Raw genomic sequence first — 17,190 nt, forward strand, 5'->3', positions numbered from 1 at the left:
ACAAATTGACATCGTACGGCCGAAGGCCACCCCAAAGCCCGACCTGCAACCGCCAGTACTCTGCTCCGCTAACGGAAAGCACCCCTAGCCATGGCCCACCTGAGTCAAGTGAGCGGACCGCAGCCCAAGGTAGAGAATAGCGAACCATATTAATTACACATGCAACGCACTCCCCGTGCCTACAGAATTGCCCACACAATAATTAATTAATCAGAAACAAACAAAAGCCCCTAAATAATAGAGTGCGATGTAGGAGTGCCCGGGTCACTCACACGTATTAAGTAAACAATACGTGTGTGAGTGCCCCCCGTGCGGCCTTCAGCCTAATTTAAATACAGCAACTAATTAACATCAGTGTGCAACCCAGTGCTTACATAATTGATTAGCCCCAGAGCGGTTGACAAGAGACAGACAGTCTCTGGTGTGACGTTACAAATTCAAACTTTATTACGTGAAACACTAAATTACAATTATTTAACAGAGTATTTTGTCAGAACTTGTCATTAGTAATAATATTAGGAATTTTAAGTGGCCTTCAGCCTTTTGTAAACATAGTAATTTCCGAATAACGGAACTTGGGAAACTTTGGCGCGAGAGAACGGCCGAGCCCTTCCCTCGCGCCAGGGTCACATGCCAGTTGAGAGCAGCTCGCGGGCCGGGGCGGACGTGCGTTCCACGGGGAGTCATCACCCTTTGTTCACCGACCGAGTACTGCTGGTAAATATAGTCATTTAAAACCTCAACCTTTTCTCTTACAATTAAACTCCCCGTGTGTCCCCGGTCCTTTTCCGGTGTAGGGACTAACCCAGCCGCTCATTAATAAAACTCCCCGCACCAGTTGCTATGCGGGGCAGTTCAACGTACGGCACGGGCCGTCTCCCGCCACCGCAGAACTTTAACTAAAAGCCGTGTGCACCGGCACCGGCCACAACACTTCGCTTGTGAACCTAATTTAGCCTACAAACCACGGCCCACGCAAGTGGCCCGACCCACAACGTAGAGACGATTTACGGGATTAACCGACAAACAATCAAGCTTCACCCCCCCCTTCACCCTCGACTGGCGTGAGGGCTTAATAAGTAAACACACGTAGAGGCACGCAGGTGTCCCCTTTAGATAACGTGTGGAGTGTAATCGTGTATGTAAGAGCACCACAGTGTGCAGTTTTTTCAAGTGTAATCGTGTAATAGTGTAACCAAAACTTTTACGTGTTTCGACGCCTCACTGGCAGTCATGTACCGCCGAGTAGATCTCGCGCCCAATGTAATGAACCAGTGTAAAACGTGAACAATAAAACGTCCACCCCGCACCTCCCGTGCGCGACGTGCGACCCGTAAACCAACCAGAACAGTGTATGTAAATTAACCTAAACAACCCAACCTAATCAGGAACCAAATTCCACCACCGCCGACGGTTCTAGCGGACTACGCTGGGGCAACGAACCCACGACCATCACACGGTTAGACACCGAGCTAGCCTGGCGCCCTCCCAGAACAGAAATCTCTAAAAAAGCCAGCCACCCCGCTAGGACTTGCGCCCGATATCGAACACGAGACCGCGGCTGACACAAAATGTAGGCTACATATACCACAAAATATTGACAAGACTGTACCAAAATTAATTAATAATTGTAATACAAATATACTTACTGTTCCATTTTTTTTTTTTTTTTTTTTTTTTTGTTTTGTTCTGCCAAAATGTGTCTCTGGTGTAGGTGAAGTTGCAGGGCTCAGTCCCAACACACAAGCCTTTCCATGAATTGCTAACCATGCCTAATTTTTTCTTGTTTGGTGCTTTTGTCAGAAAATGCAGAAAATAGTATGTCCTTTTCTTTAATCTTATTTAGAATACACAGTTTACTTATAGTATTTCCAGACATCACGTTTTAAACAATTTCCTTTTTTAAAACAAATACATTCAAGTTTGGTTATGTCAACAACAACAGAGTAAATGCAGCCAACTTGTTCACTTGTACTTTGTACTTGTACTTTTTTCCTACAATTGTAACAATTCTCTGTGGAATGCCTGTAACTTGTAACTTGTGTTAAGTAGGACTTGTACTTGTACAATTTTAGCTTCTACACTTGTACCTTCGTGGAATAGGCCCCAGGTGGGCCGAAATGAGCGCCCGGTTACCACTAAGAGCCACCGTCCGGCATTTCTGCCCCTTTTTTTTTTTTAAATTTTTTTAATTTATTGTTTTTTTTTTCTTTTCTTTTTAATCAGCCGTTGCACAAGTACAATTATAAATTATAAATTATAAAAGGTATAAAAGCCAAAATAATTGTACATAAAATACATTAAAGCTAATTGCATTGATAATTGATACAAAGTTTAAGTTTTACATCAGTAAATATTACAGTTTCATATTTTGAGTAAAAAATTAAACACATGAAAGACAGGACGAGACAGCAAACCAGTTACATATAATATAATCATAATATATAACATTCCTATAAAGTATGTTATAACATATATTGTGTGAACAATAATATAGGTAGTAACATTATCTTTATTGACTTTTTTACACATTTATGAAAATATTTTTTTAATTTTTGGATTACAATTTTGCCAGATGTTTTGTTTTTTCCCAAGAACCTTAAAAAAAATTATTAAATTGTTTTATATATGTTTAAAATGGTTAGATATTAAATGTAATATACATTTTATTTTATATTTTATATTTTATATTGCTAAATCATCATTTAAATAGCAAATCTATTAGGAACCTTTTAATTGGTTGAAAAACTGTTGGGTCATATATTTCAAATCTCTGTAGGGGCCATGATTCATTATATTGTTTAATTTGATCTGCAAGTGTTTTCCTTTCTACTATAAAGAGGTTATAATTAAATCAAATATGATGTGTAACTTGCGGGCTTGTTTGACATTGGCATGTGTCATCATCAATTTTATGAAATTTTTTTTTGAGGTAGTGTTCTGTTTGTCCGTGGCCTGTAAGAAGAGAGGTTATTTAATGTTGGGCTTAAAACTGATGCTTGGGGGCATCCTTTGTTCATGTTTCTATTGAGATGAATGCTGCCTATATTTTATTTAAATTCCTTGTTTCTAGTAATTCCACATAAGTTTCTTTACAGCTGTTGAGTTAGGCAGTTGATTAATAGGAATTTTAATGTTTTCCCATTTAACTGTAAAAAAAAGCATTACTTATATCTATGAATATTATGGCATGTTTATTTGTGTTATGTATTCCATTTATTTATTGCATATTTGGTCAATTTTTAATCTCTAAATTTAAATTGATTTTTATGTAATATATTATCTATTGTGTGTTGTATTCTCATTAATATTATTTTTTCTGAGATATTTCCTAAAACTGGTAGCTACTTAATAAACATATTGCCCAATATGAATTTGGTTCTGTTTTATTGTTATTATGTCCTTTGTAAATTATAACAAGCTCGGCTATTTCCCATGAAACTGGGCAGATTCCTATTACTAAGCATATATAGATTATATATTTCCTTTAATTATTGCTAATTTCAGGCCAAATGTGTTTTATTATTTTAATGGTTATTGTATCTATTCCAAGTGCTTTGTTTGTTTTAAATGAATTTATTGTATTTAGAATTTCTGCTATCGTAATTGGTTCTTCAGGAGGATCATTTACCGTATTATTGAATTGTTCTGTTATTATTGAATCTGAAGTGCTAATTGGTAGCAAAAAGTTGATTAATTCTTTATATGTATCTTGTAGGAAATAAGAGTATTTATTTTTTATTTTAATGCTGTTTATGGGTTCGGTTCTTCTTATTTTACTTCTAACAATTTTGTCAGGTATGTTCTAAACATATTTTTGGGTTTCTTCCTTTACAAACTTTTCCCAATTATTGTTTGTAAAATAATTATTTGTTTATATTATTTTCTTAAGAGTTTAAGTTCTGATTTATATTGTAAATTAAATCTACAAGGACATCATCTTGACGTCGTCCGGGCCTGCGGCCCCTTTGAGCCCGATATGACACCGCCCAACCACCGTCTCAATTCAAACCTCCCGCTCATGCGTGCGTGTGTGCGTGTGTTTCTAGCCCGGCAAGAGGGCGCTTAAATGCAGTGCGCCGCACCCCTAAATATGCTAATTAATATTATAATCCTTTTTCTTTCCGCCCCAAAACAGTGTAATGATGGCTATGCATGTATGTGTTTTTAATTAATAACTTCATGATCTTTTGTTATTTTATAAGTCCAAGCACGAACAAGGACGCTCCCTAGCGGGCGACGGAGGAACTAACATGAAACTCATTTGAACCCTGTTTTATGTTTATAAGTAATTATTACAGACGGTCGGGACATGGAAGTAATTTAATAATTATTGTAAAATTAGTTATGTATATTCTAAGAGTAACCCTGGGCACGCTACAGCAAAGTGTAACGGTAATTGTGTTCGGCGCGAAGGGGCGCCATGTTGCCACCTGCAAGCGATGAGCTCAGCCCAGTCTCTCTCTCCCGCCGGCCGAGGGCGGTCGTGTCTCTGCCTTGAGGCGACCACGTGCGTGGTTCGCCTCCTCACCTAATCTGATTCGTGCCTCGGGCGTTTTATAGTTGTATCAACAGAGGATCGTGTAAGGGCGTGTACCGTGAGTAGAATAAAAGCCAATTAACTGTGTTACGTGTGTTTTGTGTTCGGGGGGCCACGTGGGTCCCTAACCTGGTCAGCGGCGTGTGGGACGCCCTGAGAGCCCACTGCGGTGTTTAGAAGCGTGCCCGATGCTGAGAGCGGGCTTAGTTAGGGACAGGAGCTGCGTAGAACATCAGGAGGGCTAATATCTCGCCGCACACGGGCCACGTAATGCCCTGAGTTAGAGTCTTTCAGCCGGGTCCACGTGCCCACTCACGTGGTGGCGCCCATTAATTCCCACCGATATTCTCACATCAACACCGGTATGCCACCAATCTATATTGTCTGTTTTTGTGTTTTACTTGATTCTTTTTAATTTTCAATTTATTATTCCACCACAATATTATTGAGGTTTTATTTAAATTGATTAGTTGTGTATTGTTTTTTTGTGTACATGCTTTGAATGTGTTTGTTCGAAGTAATTGTATTTGTTTATCTATTTCCTGATGATTATTATTATTATCTATTGGATTATTCTTAATTGTTGTTTTGACTTTTTCCCAATTTAGAACTATTCTATGTAAACATATTTCTTTTTATATTTCTAAATTGAGGTTATGATTGATTTCCCAAGTTATTATGTTATGATCCCCGATTCCTGTTTTTACTGTCCAATTTAACATTTGAGTCTCTATGGTATGTGTTACTAGTGTGATATCTTTATTTTCTTGGCCATGTATGTTATCTATCCTAAGTGTATTAGTTTCCTTCTTGATTTAATATTTTTAGTTTTTTACATTCTATGAATTCAGCAATTATTTCACCTCTTTCGTCATTATCTTTAGAAAACCATATATGTGATTTGTAATTAATATCTCCTGCTATTATAAATGGTTTGTCTCTGTTTCATCTATTATAATCTGTAATAGATCTATGATGTTTGATGTATCTTGATTTTGAGGTAAATATATTGATATCAAAAATGTTTCTATATTATTTAATTTCACAATTATTATTGTGACTTCTCTAATATGTACCTATGTAATTCATTTGCAGAATTTATTAATTTTTGTGTGTAATTATTGCGGTGGTTTTACTGTTAACAACAGATATCACACATGCCAATCTTTATTTAAATTTATATATTTATTATAGTGTAAATAAGGTTTCTGCAAGATTGCTATTGAGTGGCTATTATGGAATTTACATCTAAAGTAACTGATCTTGAATTTTGACGGTTAGCCTGGAGGATTCTATGTTTTATTATTTGTTACTATAATTAATGTTGTTTATTACCCGTGTTCTTTCCAGAATAAAAATCGGGCAATTCTTGTCTTTAGCATTATGCTTTACACCTTTCGCACTTTTTTTCTCGTATACAATTTAAACATTCAATTTGGTTTTTAGTTTCTGTGAAGAAATTATAACTCACAGTTATAGTATGGTGCAGCCTAACTTTGTGTCATCATGCAATCTGGTAAGCCCAGTTTTGAACTATAATTGAACCTTATTTGATTGGAACATTAAAGATTTTAACTTCCCGAGAAAAAATAAATAATTTGGAATCAGCTAAAAGTCATTCATTTTCCAGCTGAATTAACATTGTTTCCATTTAACTTATTACTGGTAACAGGACTGAACTAACACCAGCAAACTGGTTTGAAATCCTTTCTTGAGAACTATTAGTTTTCCAAGTTATAATTGTGATAGTAATGAAATTTTAATAACTTTTTAACATTACATTAGATATTTATCATTTTATCTTAATACTATTGGACAAGGTTCTTTTAATAATTTAGTACACACAAGGGAAGTTTTGTTTATTTTGTGTTATGTGTATGGGTAATAAAATTCAGTGTAAAAAGTATGTTAATCTTTAAGTGTTATATTTAATTGTAGTGTTTTATTTTGTTAAAAAAAAGGAGATAAATAGTTTACACGTGTGTTAATATCTATGTTGCTGCCAATAATTAATGATGTATGGGTTACACACACAAATGAAGCAAAGCTCAAATATTAACAGTAATTAACAAGCACAGATTAAGGAGAAGGTCAAAGTCATTTTAAAACTTTTAATACACAAAAATATAAGGAAAATATTTAATTACACTTTTCAGATTCAATCAATAATACTTCCAATAAAATAAAATGGTCAAATACACACACACACACTTTTCACAGCAGTTTTATGAAATTTTGTTCTTTTTTCTTTTTTCAAGTTTGAGCAGTAATTACATTTTTTATATATAATTTTGTAGATACATTTGAAACACATGTACCTACATTTACTTAAACCTCGTTTATCCGGACTAACTGGGACCAAAGGTAATGCGGACAGTCGAAATTTTGGACAATCCAGGTAATATGGGAAATAAGCAAAATCTTATGATTTGTAACAAAATTACATAGGTTAGATGCCCAATATTGTTTACAAGTTATAAAAAGGAAAAAAAAAAAAATAATTTGCACGTCATTTCTTAACAAAGATTTGTCAAATTTCTTCTGTTACAAACTTGTATGCTGTTTGAACGAAGCATGGTCAGGTACATTATCAGGTGCTTACTGTCTTTGTTTTCTTAGATGTAGAATACAACTATCATTTTTATGTGAACATTAAATAAAATGTCTCCAAATCTGGTCCGGATTATCCAGAAAAATGGATCAAAGAGGGCCGGATAAACAAGGTTTTACTGTACTTATAAGTTCATGGTTTATGAACTATTTCCACTATTTAATTTGACAAGAGCCTATAATTTTACTGCAGCATTTTGTCATCACATACAGGCCAACTTTGTACCGGTAAAAAGTTACAATGAAAGAGGTGAAATGTTACCATTATTGTACATTTTCATTGTCTAAATGGAACAATTCTTTTTTTTTTTTAATATTAATTAACTAACAGAAATATGAATAAAAACAAAACTTTTTGATGATTGTATGCAATTAATATTTAAAAAAAATTAACATTTAATTAATTATAGTGTGTTTGTAATGAAATATATTTTGTTGGTACTTATTTGATTGCTGGTATGAAAGTTTTTTAATGCCTACCTGTTACAAAATAAGCTAGCTCATCATGCAATAACATAATTATCTCATTTCATAAATTATGGCACGAAAGATACATTAGAAGCCTGGAACTAAGATATGTTTCCCATTGGAGACTTTGTAAAAATACTGGCAGATGCCCGTTCGGTAAGAGGTGGTGAGACAGAAGCAGCACACAAGTTCTGGCATTCCCCGCCACACTATTGTTAACAGGTTCCAGAACAATCACATGGGCAGAGTTGGACGGCCTAATATCTTCTGTCCACAAGAAGAGGCCACATTTGTTCACCACTGCATCACAGTAAGTGACAGGTGTTCCTATACCGGTTTTTGACTTATGGTACACTGTGAAAGTATACCTAGACTCTTCAAAAAGGTGTCAGTCGTTTTCCAAATAATATGCCAGGATGGGAGTGGGAAAAAGCATTTTTAGAGAGACACAATAAAGCCTTTGCATAAACATTAACCACAAACATTAACTGAAAAAGAGCTCTGGTGAACGAGGGATAGTAAAAGAGTTTTTTGAGCACTTTGAAGTCCAGGTACTGTTCCACCTGAAAACATATTTAATCACGACAAGTCTGGATTCCATGACATCCCATCAAAAGGAAAAGTCCTATTCAGCCAAACATGTCGGCATCCAGAAAAAATTATAAATACCTCTAAATCATGTTGCACAGTCATGTTCTGCGGCAAAGCCATATGTGCAAGTAGGCAAACCTTTTTATGTAAATTTTTACCAGAAACAACAATTATTTAATGAAAGGCAAAATGTATTTATTAATGTCTACTTAAGTAGCTTCTTACAGATGTACTGATGCAGGCACTTTTACAGTTCTGATTAATATTTTACGAAATTGGTTCCAGAAACTGCACCAAAAAAAAGTTGCAAGGAAATATGAAAAGACCCTAAAGAAAAGAATGTATTTATAACTAGCTAATAATCCACAGCTTCACTCGCGTTATAACCGTTCGTTACATACAAAAATAAAAAGATTTAAAGCGTCGATTGTAGTTTTTGTTTTATTCTTTCAAATTGGAATGCACAGACGAATCCAAACACTTTCAATGTTTCATTCGCTCGTTTCATTCGTACGTTCGCCTGTCGAGACACGCACGCAGCTTGCGCGATGAGAATTAGAGGAAACTAACGTCCTTCAGTAATATTTTACTGCAAGTACACGAAATTAGTGCGGCCTTAAACATGACCGCACCCAGCGAAAACGAATTTCGCCACGAGCCAAAACGCCAACGTCGGTGATCACAATTTCTAATTAATGTCCAAACGAAATATATAAAAAAAAAATTAGGTTAACTTAATAATCGGCCTGGCTCTGACCACCGTTAAATTATCTCTTCAATAACTTCTACATAATTTGCGAGAAGCCACCGAACGCGACCTACTCATGCAGAGTTCGACGGACGACTGGCTGAAGTCCTGCCACACTCTCCTCCACGCAGGGAGGATAAGTCACATGACCTCACCGACCAATCACACGCACGCTTCATTCACGCTTACAGATACAAGCCAATCAGAGTACAAATTACAATACATGAAAAAACCCTGTACACAAATAACTCGGGGCTTCCCTTGATCTGTCTCTTTTCAATTTCACATCAAAATCGGGGACTCCCATTCTCGTTCTCTCTCCCACACCGTGAGACAGCAGTTATCACCCATTTCCCACGACCAGTGGGGAATCCCAGCTTTTATCTCGGTTGGCAGGGAAGCACTGTTTCTTTCTCACTCCCACTTACAGGCCTCTCATGCCTCTCTTTCTAACCATCACACCAGACACAGTCCCGTGTTCTAGAATCATTCCACACGTTAATGTACATTACAAACAGCAATTATAATACAAATTATTTTACAAAATTAAAATCATTTAGAAAAAACCTGAAAAAGTAGGCCTAAACATGCAAAAATCTAGTACAGCGACTTCTTTGTGAATTACTACATAAAAATTAGTAATGATTAAAAATGTCTAATAAAGTACAAAATACCTTCTCAAAACACACAGCACGTGCAAATAACATATATTAATATTCATAATGTCTGATTCTACTGTTTCATAACATATACACCACTCAAAAAACATTGACTTATTAATACTTACATATACAAAAAAGAAGTTTAAAAGAAAAACATTGAGCTAGGAGGGCAGGGTTCTGCAACGTTACAGCGTGGCTTCAGAATATTGGTAAAATCTTACCATTGAAAGAAAAGTAGTTTTAATTCAAAACATTTTCACTAATTAAATAGATACAATGGATTGTCAATATAAATTTTATAACAAAACCATTTAAGAATGATATTTTTTTTAAGTGGTTATGTGTAGGGCTTTTTAATTTTAAGTATTGGTTTGAAGCAGTGTGGGCACTGCAAAGCATTCCTTCCCCTCCTTTCCCCTCCCCTCTCCACCTTTCCCCTTCCTCTCCAACCTCCCCTCTTCCTCCCTTCCCCGCCGCGCCACCAGCGCGCTCTGACGTGTGTTGTTCCCGGCCTATATATTCCCGACCCCGAGCTTATTCGTTGCAGTCTCTCGGTCGTCTGACTCGAAGGCAGTCACTGTGGGCTGGCGTCGCGTTGTGGTTTGTACTCGGCTGTGAAAATTAGCTTCTGTATTTTGTATGTCCTATTATTTTTGCCTGCGCGTTGTGGCCGCGCTTTCACCCTTGTATTTTTGCCATGATTTGTAATGTCTGTAAGCCATCATGGACCCTTCAGGTCATTGCTTGATTTAGTTCTTTGCTTTGTTTCTTTTGCTCACGCCGAGTAATACCTGTAGCTTGCGTAATATTTTCTGCGGTTGTATATGGGCACGCCACGATGGCATTGGACACTTCTTGTCAAGCCGCGTCGTGATTGTAATTTTAATTGTAATTTCTTTCTTGCTGTTGCTTTCAGCCTAGCGGCCCATATTATTTGTGCTATTTCTAACGCTTCGCCACCTTGCCCACTTTATCTCCACATTGTTTTAACATTGTATGAATGATTCCCACGGGAATGCACGAGGAATGAATAGTTATTGCTAATTTGCTTGTAAACGACTTATATATATGTTATATGTTTTGGCTCTATATTTTTATAAATAAATAGATATTTTGTGCACATGATTTATATTATTTGTTACAGCACCAGCCCACAATTGCCGTGGGTTTTAATGTAAAGACCCCTTGCTGTTTTCTCAGTTTTAGGTTGTGAACCCCCCCCCCCCCCCGCGGCTACAGATTAAGTACTTGATTTTAAAACTTCAGTTTTAAGGTTTGAGGACATATTTTGCCTCGACAAAATCACACTTACTACCTATTTCATTTGAAATAAGATAAACATTGTTTATGCTAACACTTTCATTTACTACGATTAAAGCTATGCTAAAAATAATTAAATAATTTCACCTTATTCCAAAAACTCCAATTATTTAAGGCTATTTGATACAACATCTATATGTATTTGAAATGAAGAGTACAGATACCAAATTTCTTATCCAATGTATTAGTTGATTCTTAGTTTGCTTAGTATTACTTAAAAAATATCCCCAAATTTTTTACCCTCTCCTCTTTCATGTCTATGTAAAAATTCATAACTAATTAAATATGGCAATATCCTTTACCCAAACAAAAACCAAACCAATACTGTTTCTTTCTTTTACCTCAGATGTGTACTCCAAAATAATTATAATAAATTTATATTTTTAAAATATGTCACCAATACTGATTTAATGGATTCTATATCATTTTATTTTAAAAATAATATTACCCTCTGTTACAACTTCAGGTGATATTTCAGAGAACGTTGAATAAAAGAAGGTAACTTATGGTATTGTATGTTTATTTATAATTTCTAATATGACTAATTAAGTATGCATTGTTCAGAAGATATTGTAACAGCATAATTCCTGCCCCCTGCTACTGATAACATTTGAAATGAGAATGTGTTATGTTACTGATGTCCTCTTCATGTTTCGTAATTAATTACTACTCATGTTTCATCTACTATGTATAGGCATTTAAAGTATTTTGATTGTGCCTCAATATTAATTATTATTTTTCATGAGGTTCTCCATAAAATGAATGTGTTTTTTATTTATTCATTTCTTTATTTTGCCTGGTCAGTTAAAATAAGTATGTTCATTAATTACATTTCTGCAGTATTAAAGCATCCTCTGAGCAGCCAGAAGGTTCTAGAAGGTTGGAATGAAAGGAAGACACAGCGTGACTCCCTGTCGCCAGTAAGTTAGTGTGTGGTTGGAAAAACCCCGCACGTGGGCGCATGACTGCGCAGCAATGGACCAGAACTCTCGCTGGGCGAGACCTCATTCCTTACATGGTCATATTTATGTGTCTGTTGCGTGATTGGTTGGTAGACAAGCGGGGTAGCCTCCCCTTTGTAAGGGAAGACAACTTCAATGTGATGTCCAACTAGTTGTCGCTTACGGCGGCATCGTTAGCAGCTCACACGAATGCAGAGAGATTTTTTGAATAGCTTATGCCTTTTCATAGCATTTTGATGGCTAGATGTGGCAGAACATAGTTTACAAGAAACATGTTTGTTCTCCAGTGTGTGTTCGAGTGTGCTGCTTCAGATGACTAAGATGTCTAAACTTGGCAGGACATATTGCACATGAAAAAGGTTTTTCTCCAGTGTGAGTTCGAGTGTGCCTCTTCAGGATACCTTGCTGACTAAACTTGGCAGAACATAGTGTACAAGAAAAAGGTTTTTCTCCAGTGTGTGTTCGAGTGTGCTTCATCAGGGAACCTTGCTGACTAAACTTGGCAGAACATACTGTACAAGAGAAAGGTTTTTCTCCAGTGTGTATTCGAGTGTGCTCCTTTAGTTGACAATGCTGTCTAAATTTGGCAGAACATACTGTACAAGAAAATTTTTTCTCTCCACTGTGGGTTAGCGTATGTTTCTTCAGTTTACCCGGCTGGATAAACTTGGCAGAACATACTGTACAAGAGAAAAGTTTTTCTCCAGTGTGTATACGAATGTGCTGCCTCAGATAACTAAGCACTCGAAACTTGGCAGAACATAGTGTACAAGAAAAAGGTTTTTCTCCAGTGTGTGTTAGGCTGTGCCTCTGCAGGTCAAAATTCCGACTAAACTTTGCACAACATACTGTACAAGAAAAAGGTTTTTCTCCAGTGTGGGTTTGAATGTGTTTCTTCAGGTTACCTTGCTGACTAAACTTGGCAGAACATAGTGTACATGAGAAAGGCTTTTCTCCAGTGTGTATTCGAATGTGCTCCTTCAGTTGACAATGTTGTCTAAACTTGGCAGAACATACTGTACAAAGAAATGTTTTCTCTCCACTGTGGGTTCGAGTATGTTTCTTCAGTTCACCCTGCTGGCTAAACATGGCAGAACATACTGTACACGAGAAAGTTTTTTCTATAGATTGTGTTTGACTGTGCTCCTTCAGATGATTAAGATGGCTAGCAGAACATACCTTACAAGAGAAAGGTTTTTCTCCAGTGTGTGTTAGGCTGTGCCTCTGCAGGTCAAAATTCTGACTAAACTTTGCACAACATAGTGTACAAGAAAAAGGTTTTTCTCCAGTGTGGGTTCGAATGTGCTTCTTCAGGGTACCTTGCTGACTAAACTTGGCAGAACATACTGTACAAGAGAAAGGTTTTTCTCCAGTGTGTGTTCGAGTGTGCTCCTTCAGATAACTATGCTTCCTAAACTTGGCAGAACATATTGTACAAGAAAATGTTTTCTCTACACAGTGGGTTCGAGTATGTTTCTTCAGTTCACCCTGCTGGCTAAACTTGACAGAACATACTGTACAAGTAAAAGGTTTTTCTCCGGTGTGAGTTTGAATATGCTTCTTCAGGTCACCTTTGTGGCTAAACTTTGCTGAACATTCTGCACAAGAAAATTGTGTATTGCCAGTGTCTTTTTGGGCATTCTGTTGTTGAATGTACGAACAAAGTCCAAATGATAAAATGTTACCAGAGCAAGTTTTATCCTGACTGTTGGTAACACCAGTGGATCCAGCTAAATTATTTATGCAGTTTGATAGTTTTATGGTGTCAGTATGAGACACATCTCTCTTCAATAAGATGCTGGTATCCGGTGAGTCTTGGGAACTGTGTCCAATGCAGCTGGATGAAGTGTTGCCATGGCGACCCACACAGTTGTGAGGTTCATTCCGTTCAACTACTGCTGCGGCTAGAACAGAAACAAGAACACTTTGTACTCTTTGTACGTTACCCAAATATCTATAATAAAATATATTATAAAATAAGTAAAATCTTGACTTTCTACGATATTGTTACGAGGAATATTACGTAATGAAAATGTAATAAAGGCCAAATTGTCCTGTAACACTGGTGATGAATTTTTTGTAAACATCACGCTTATCGAACCATGATGTAAATTTTCTTTGATTGATGTACTCTTCCTATTTGCTTATTTGTTATCGCGGTTTGTAATTATTTAAAGATGGTATTTGTTGTTTCATTAAGAATTAGCTATGATTTTAAAACAAAGTAAGTTACGACAAACTACTTGGGCACATTGGTGTATTGTGTATAAAGATTAAGATTTTGTTTGTTAACCAGGGATGACCTTAGATGTCTATTATTTTAATAGGTTATGTTGGGTTGGAGGTTAAGCCAAGAGGGTGTTCCTTATCTCCTTTACCTCCTTTCACTACCCTCCCAGTGTCGTGTACTGTGCATCTGAACCAGATTCCCATGGACTCGGAGAGCCAGAATCAACTTTAAACTCGACATGTGGTGTTAGTGTAGAAGATGAACTGTTAAAGCATCATTCATCGCGCTCATCCTCATTACCGAGGATCTGGGACTATACAGACTGTACCTGGTGGTGGGGAAAAGTAACTGTTATCCCTTCCAGGAATTGTTGTGAGCTGTGCATGATTCATGTGGAAGTGAATTCCTCGGATGACCCCAGTTGATTGCGACATGTATATGTGGATTCTCAGTTTCTAGAAAAGAAGAAAATGTTTGGTCGCAGTGGGGTTCGCCGTTATCATTGCATTGCTACGTTGAGAATCCAGTGCTGCATTTCTGTACTAGTGATTTTGGTGAACGTTCTATCCTGCAGCTGGTTGCTGCCACTACGACTTTGTAAAGATTTTGGACTTCAACTAACCTTTGAACCTTTGAACTCCCTTCTGGTTCCTACCTAGAAGCTTATCCTCTTTTGCCCTCGATCCTCTTAAAAAGGGAATGATATTTGTTGTAAGTTACTTGTTTTTCTCGGGTAACCTTTATTTGTAGGTTATAAATTTTGTGTCATAATTATTGAATTTGTGGTGTAATTAGGCACCTAGCTTCATCAATGGTTAGGCGTTATTGGTTTCCCATACCTACATTGTTTGAGATTTGCCTATGTTAGACACTGTTAAATGACATTAATGAAAGGTTAAATTTACAATTTTGTTATTTTCTATTGTTAAGGTATGCAGCTAGTTGCTACCCCTAAGTAAGTTTGTGTTTTCGAATCACCTAAGAATATTTTTGTTGTTGTTTATTTTGTTGAATCTGATGCTGGGTATGAAAGTTTTACAGTATTGGCGGATGGCACTACTGGCGACATGCGGCACAGATGGCTGGAGGTGAGGGGCGCCGCTCCGATGGTTGGACCCTGGGCTTGCAGACGAGCTGCAGATCGCTCTCCAGCTTCCCCTTCGAGCTGATCTGTCCCCATGCTCCGCCTCTCGGCTGTAGGCCAGTCAAGTTAGACTTGAATGTGCTTGTACACAGTTTAAGTGAAAAACCTCAAGATTCTTTTTTTTTAATCAACACAACTATGCCTACTCATAAATGCAGATATGTAAATCTTGACGGAGACAGAGGGCCTCCACCACAAAATTTCCTTTCCTTTCTTTTTTTAAGTATTTCTAGGTACAGATTAGGAAAATGATTTTTTACTTTTACAAAATAAGTCCCTAAAAGCATGAACACATATCAATATATGGAGTTTTATTTAATATATTTTATTCAAATATATTTTTAAAAGATTTTTTAAGATCATAAGCATAACTAATCTAAATTAAGATTTATTAATACATTATTTATGCTAGCCAACAATTACAAAACTAAGGGAAAACTCTGTTAAGACATTCCCAAGAGATAACGTTTACCCAGCTGAGACATTAAACATATTATATCCTGTCAATTTTCCATAAGAACTATGCTATATCTTCCTATACCTAATTTTAAAAACCATGATTTATTTTTCCTGTAAAATATCTGCTTGATTATGCATACAATATTAATAGATAAAGTTCAATTCTGCACTGTGTAAATCATTTTGTAATAGAAATGGGATCACCGTAAAATGGAACTGGAATAATTTTTTTTAAGGTCATGTGGATTATAAACATATACCACTTCACAATTTATGTTATATTGGTTATTTCAACTGTTTTTTATATCAACTGTGATGTATTGTATATTTATTTCTGTTTTTCTTTGTGTTAATCGTGCTTTTGTGTATGTCCATATTTGTTTGGTCTTGTCTTGGTCGCTGCTGCTATGTGGTCCACTTGCCTTCTGTGTGTAGGCCAGCGTGGATCTGCCTACCTGCTGTGGTTTCCCCTCAGGTAGTGCCCAACTACTACTGGGTCCGACGGTTGTGGAGTGTCCACGTAGCACACGGAACACTACTGTCCTTGTCGTATATTTGTCGTGCCCATCTCCCGTACCCTCAGCTGTCGGTGGGCATGTTACCAATTTAAAATAAAAATATATATATAATATATACACACTAATGAACTCATAATGTAAAAAATTAAAAATAGTTCTAACTATTGAGCATATTTACACGATATCTTTGATTATTATTTTTAAAATATTGTTATACTGGCCGGCGGCAGCCATGGAGTTGCGAGGCCACTACCCTTCTCCCCCTCTCAGCGAAGGAGGTGTGAGTGTCGGCCGGCCAATAGCAGCCTGCCCCTCTATGCACCAACCACTTCAGTCATGGAGCCCGGCCAGTCTGCAGGCATGGAAGACGGTCTGGACGCAGAAACTCTTGAGAAATTAGGGCTGAATGCCTCAGGGGATGGGCAAGGAGTGAGTCATTGGGTCAGGGACACTTGTTGCGTGTAACACGGAGCGTCTGGGTGTTTCCACGCCTGACCAGGAACGTTTACACGGGGCTTCCATGCCTGGCCTCTGCGGGTATAAAAGGACCCCGCCTCCGAGAAGAGAAGCGGTGTAGAGGAGTGGAGAGAGTCTCTACTTACCAGCGATTGACAACAGAGATACCCGCACGGCAGCATCGGAGCAACTTGTTCAATGGCTGACTGAATGCCTGGCCACTGACAAAGAGTCTCTTTGGTAGCGATACCAGAGGGGGTGACCCGCACAAGGTCAAGGCTGAGAATAAGGACGACAAAGAAAACAAGAGAGGATTAGGATATGGCAACAATGTTAAGATAAAACTTGGATTCAACATGCTGGTGAAGTCGTAAAAGATTAATAACATCATGGAAAGAAGCACACCTCTGGGTTGCAATACTAAAAGGTCACTGATATCCTTAACAATGGAGTTATTCAAGGTTTAATTAGAGAATTGCGAA

The 17,190-nt window shown here is 37.1% G+C and overlaps 1 protein-coding gene across 4 annotated transcripts in view; it reads right to left on the reverse strand.

Moving 5' to 3' along the window:
- The window catches only part of LOC134536595 (gastrula zinc finger protein XlCGF57.1-like), a 256,297-nt gene that overhangs the window by 89,986 nt on the left and 149,121 nt on the right, over window positions 1-17,190 (reverse strand). The window contains exon 5 of one of the 4 annotated variants that reach the window (XM_063376359.1): window positions 10,839-13,805. The exons of 2 other annotated variants lie outside the window; for them this stretch is intronic. In XM_063376359.1, coding sequence (XP_063232429.1) covers window positions 12,163-13,805 — 1,643 coding nt within the window. In that variant the 3' untranslated portion in view covers window positions 10,839-12,162. Of the gene's footprint in view, window positions 1-10,838; window positions 13,806-17,190 lie in introns of those variants that run through there. One more of the 4 variants, XM_063376365.1, reaches the window with a different exon arrangement.

Source organism: Bacillus rossius, chromosome 11, assembly GCF_032445375.1.
Source record: "Bacillus rossius redtenbacheri isolate Brsri chromosome 11, Brsri_v3, whole genome shotgun sequence".
Classification (NCBI taxonomy): Eukaryota; Metazoa; Arthropoda; class Insecta; order Phasmatodea; family Bacillidae; genus Bacillus; species Bacillus rossius.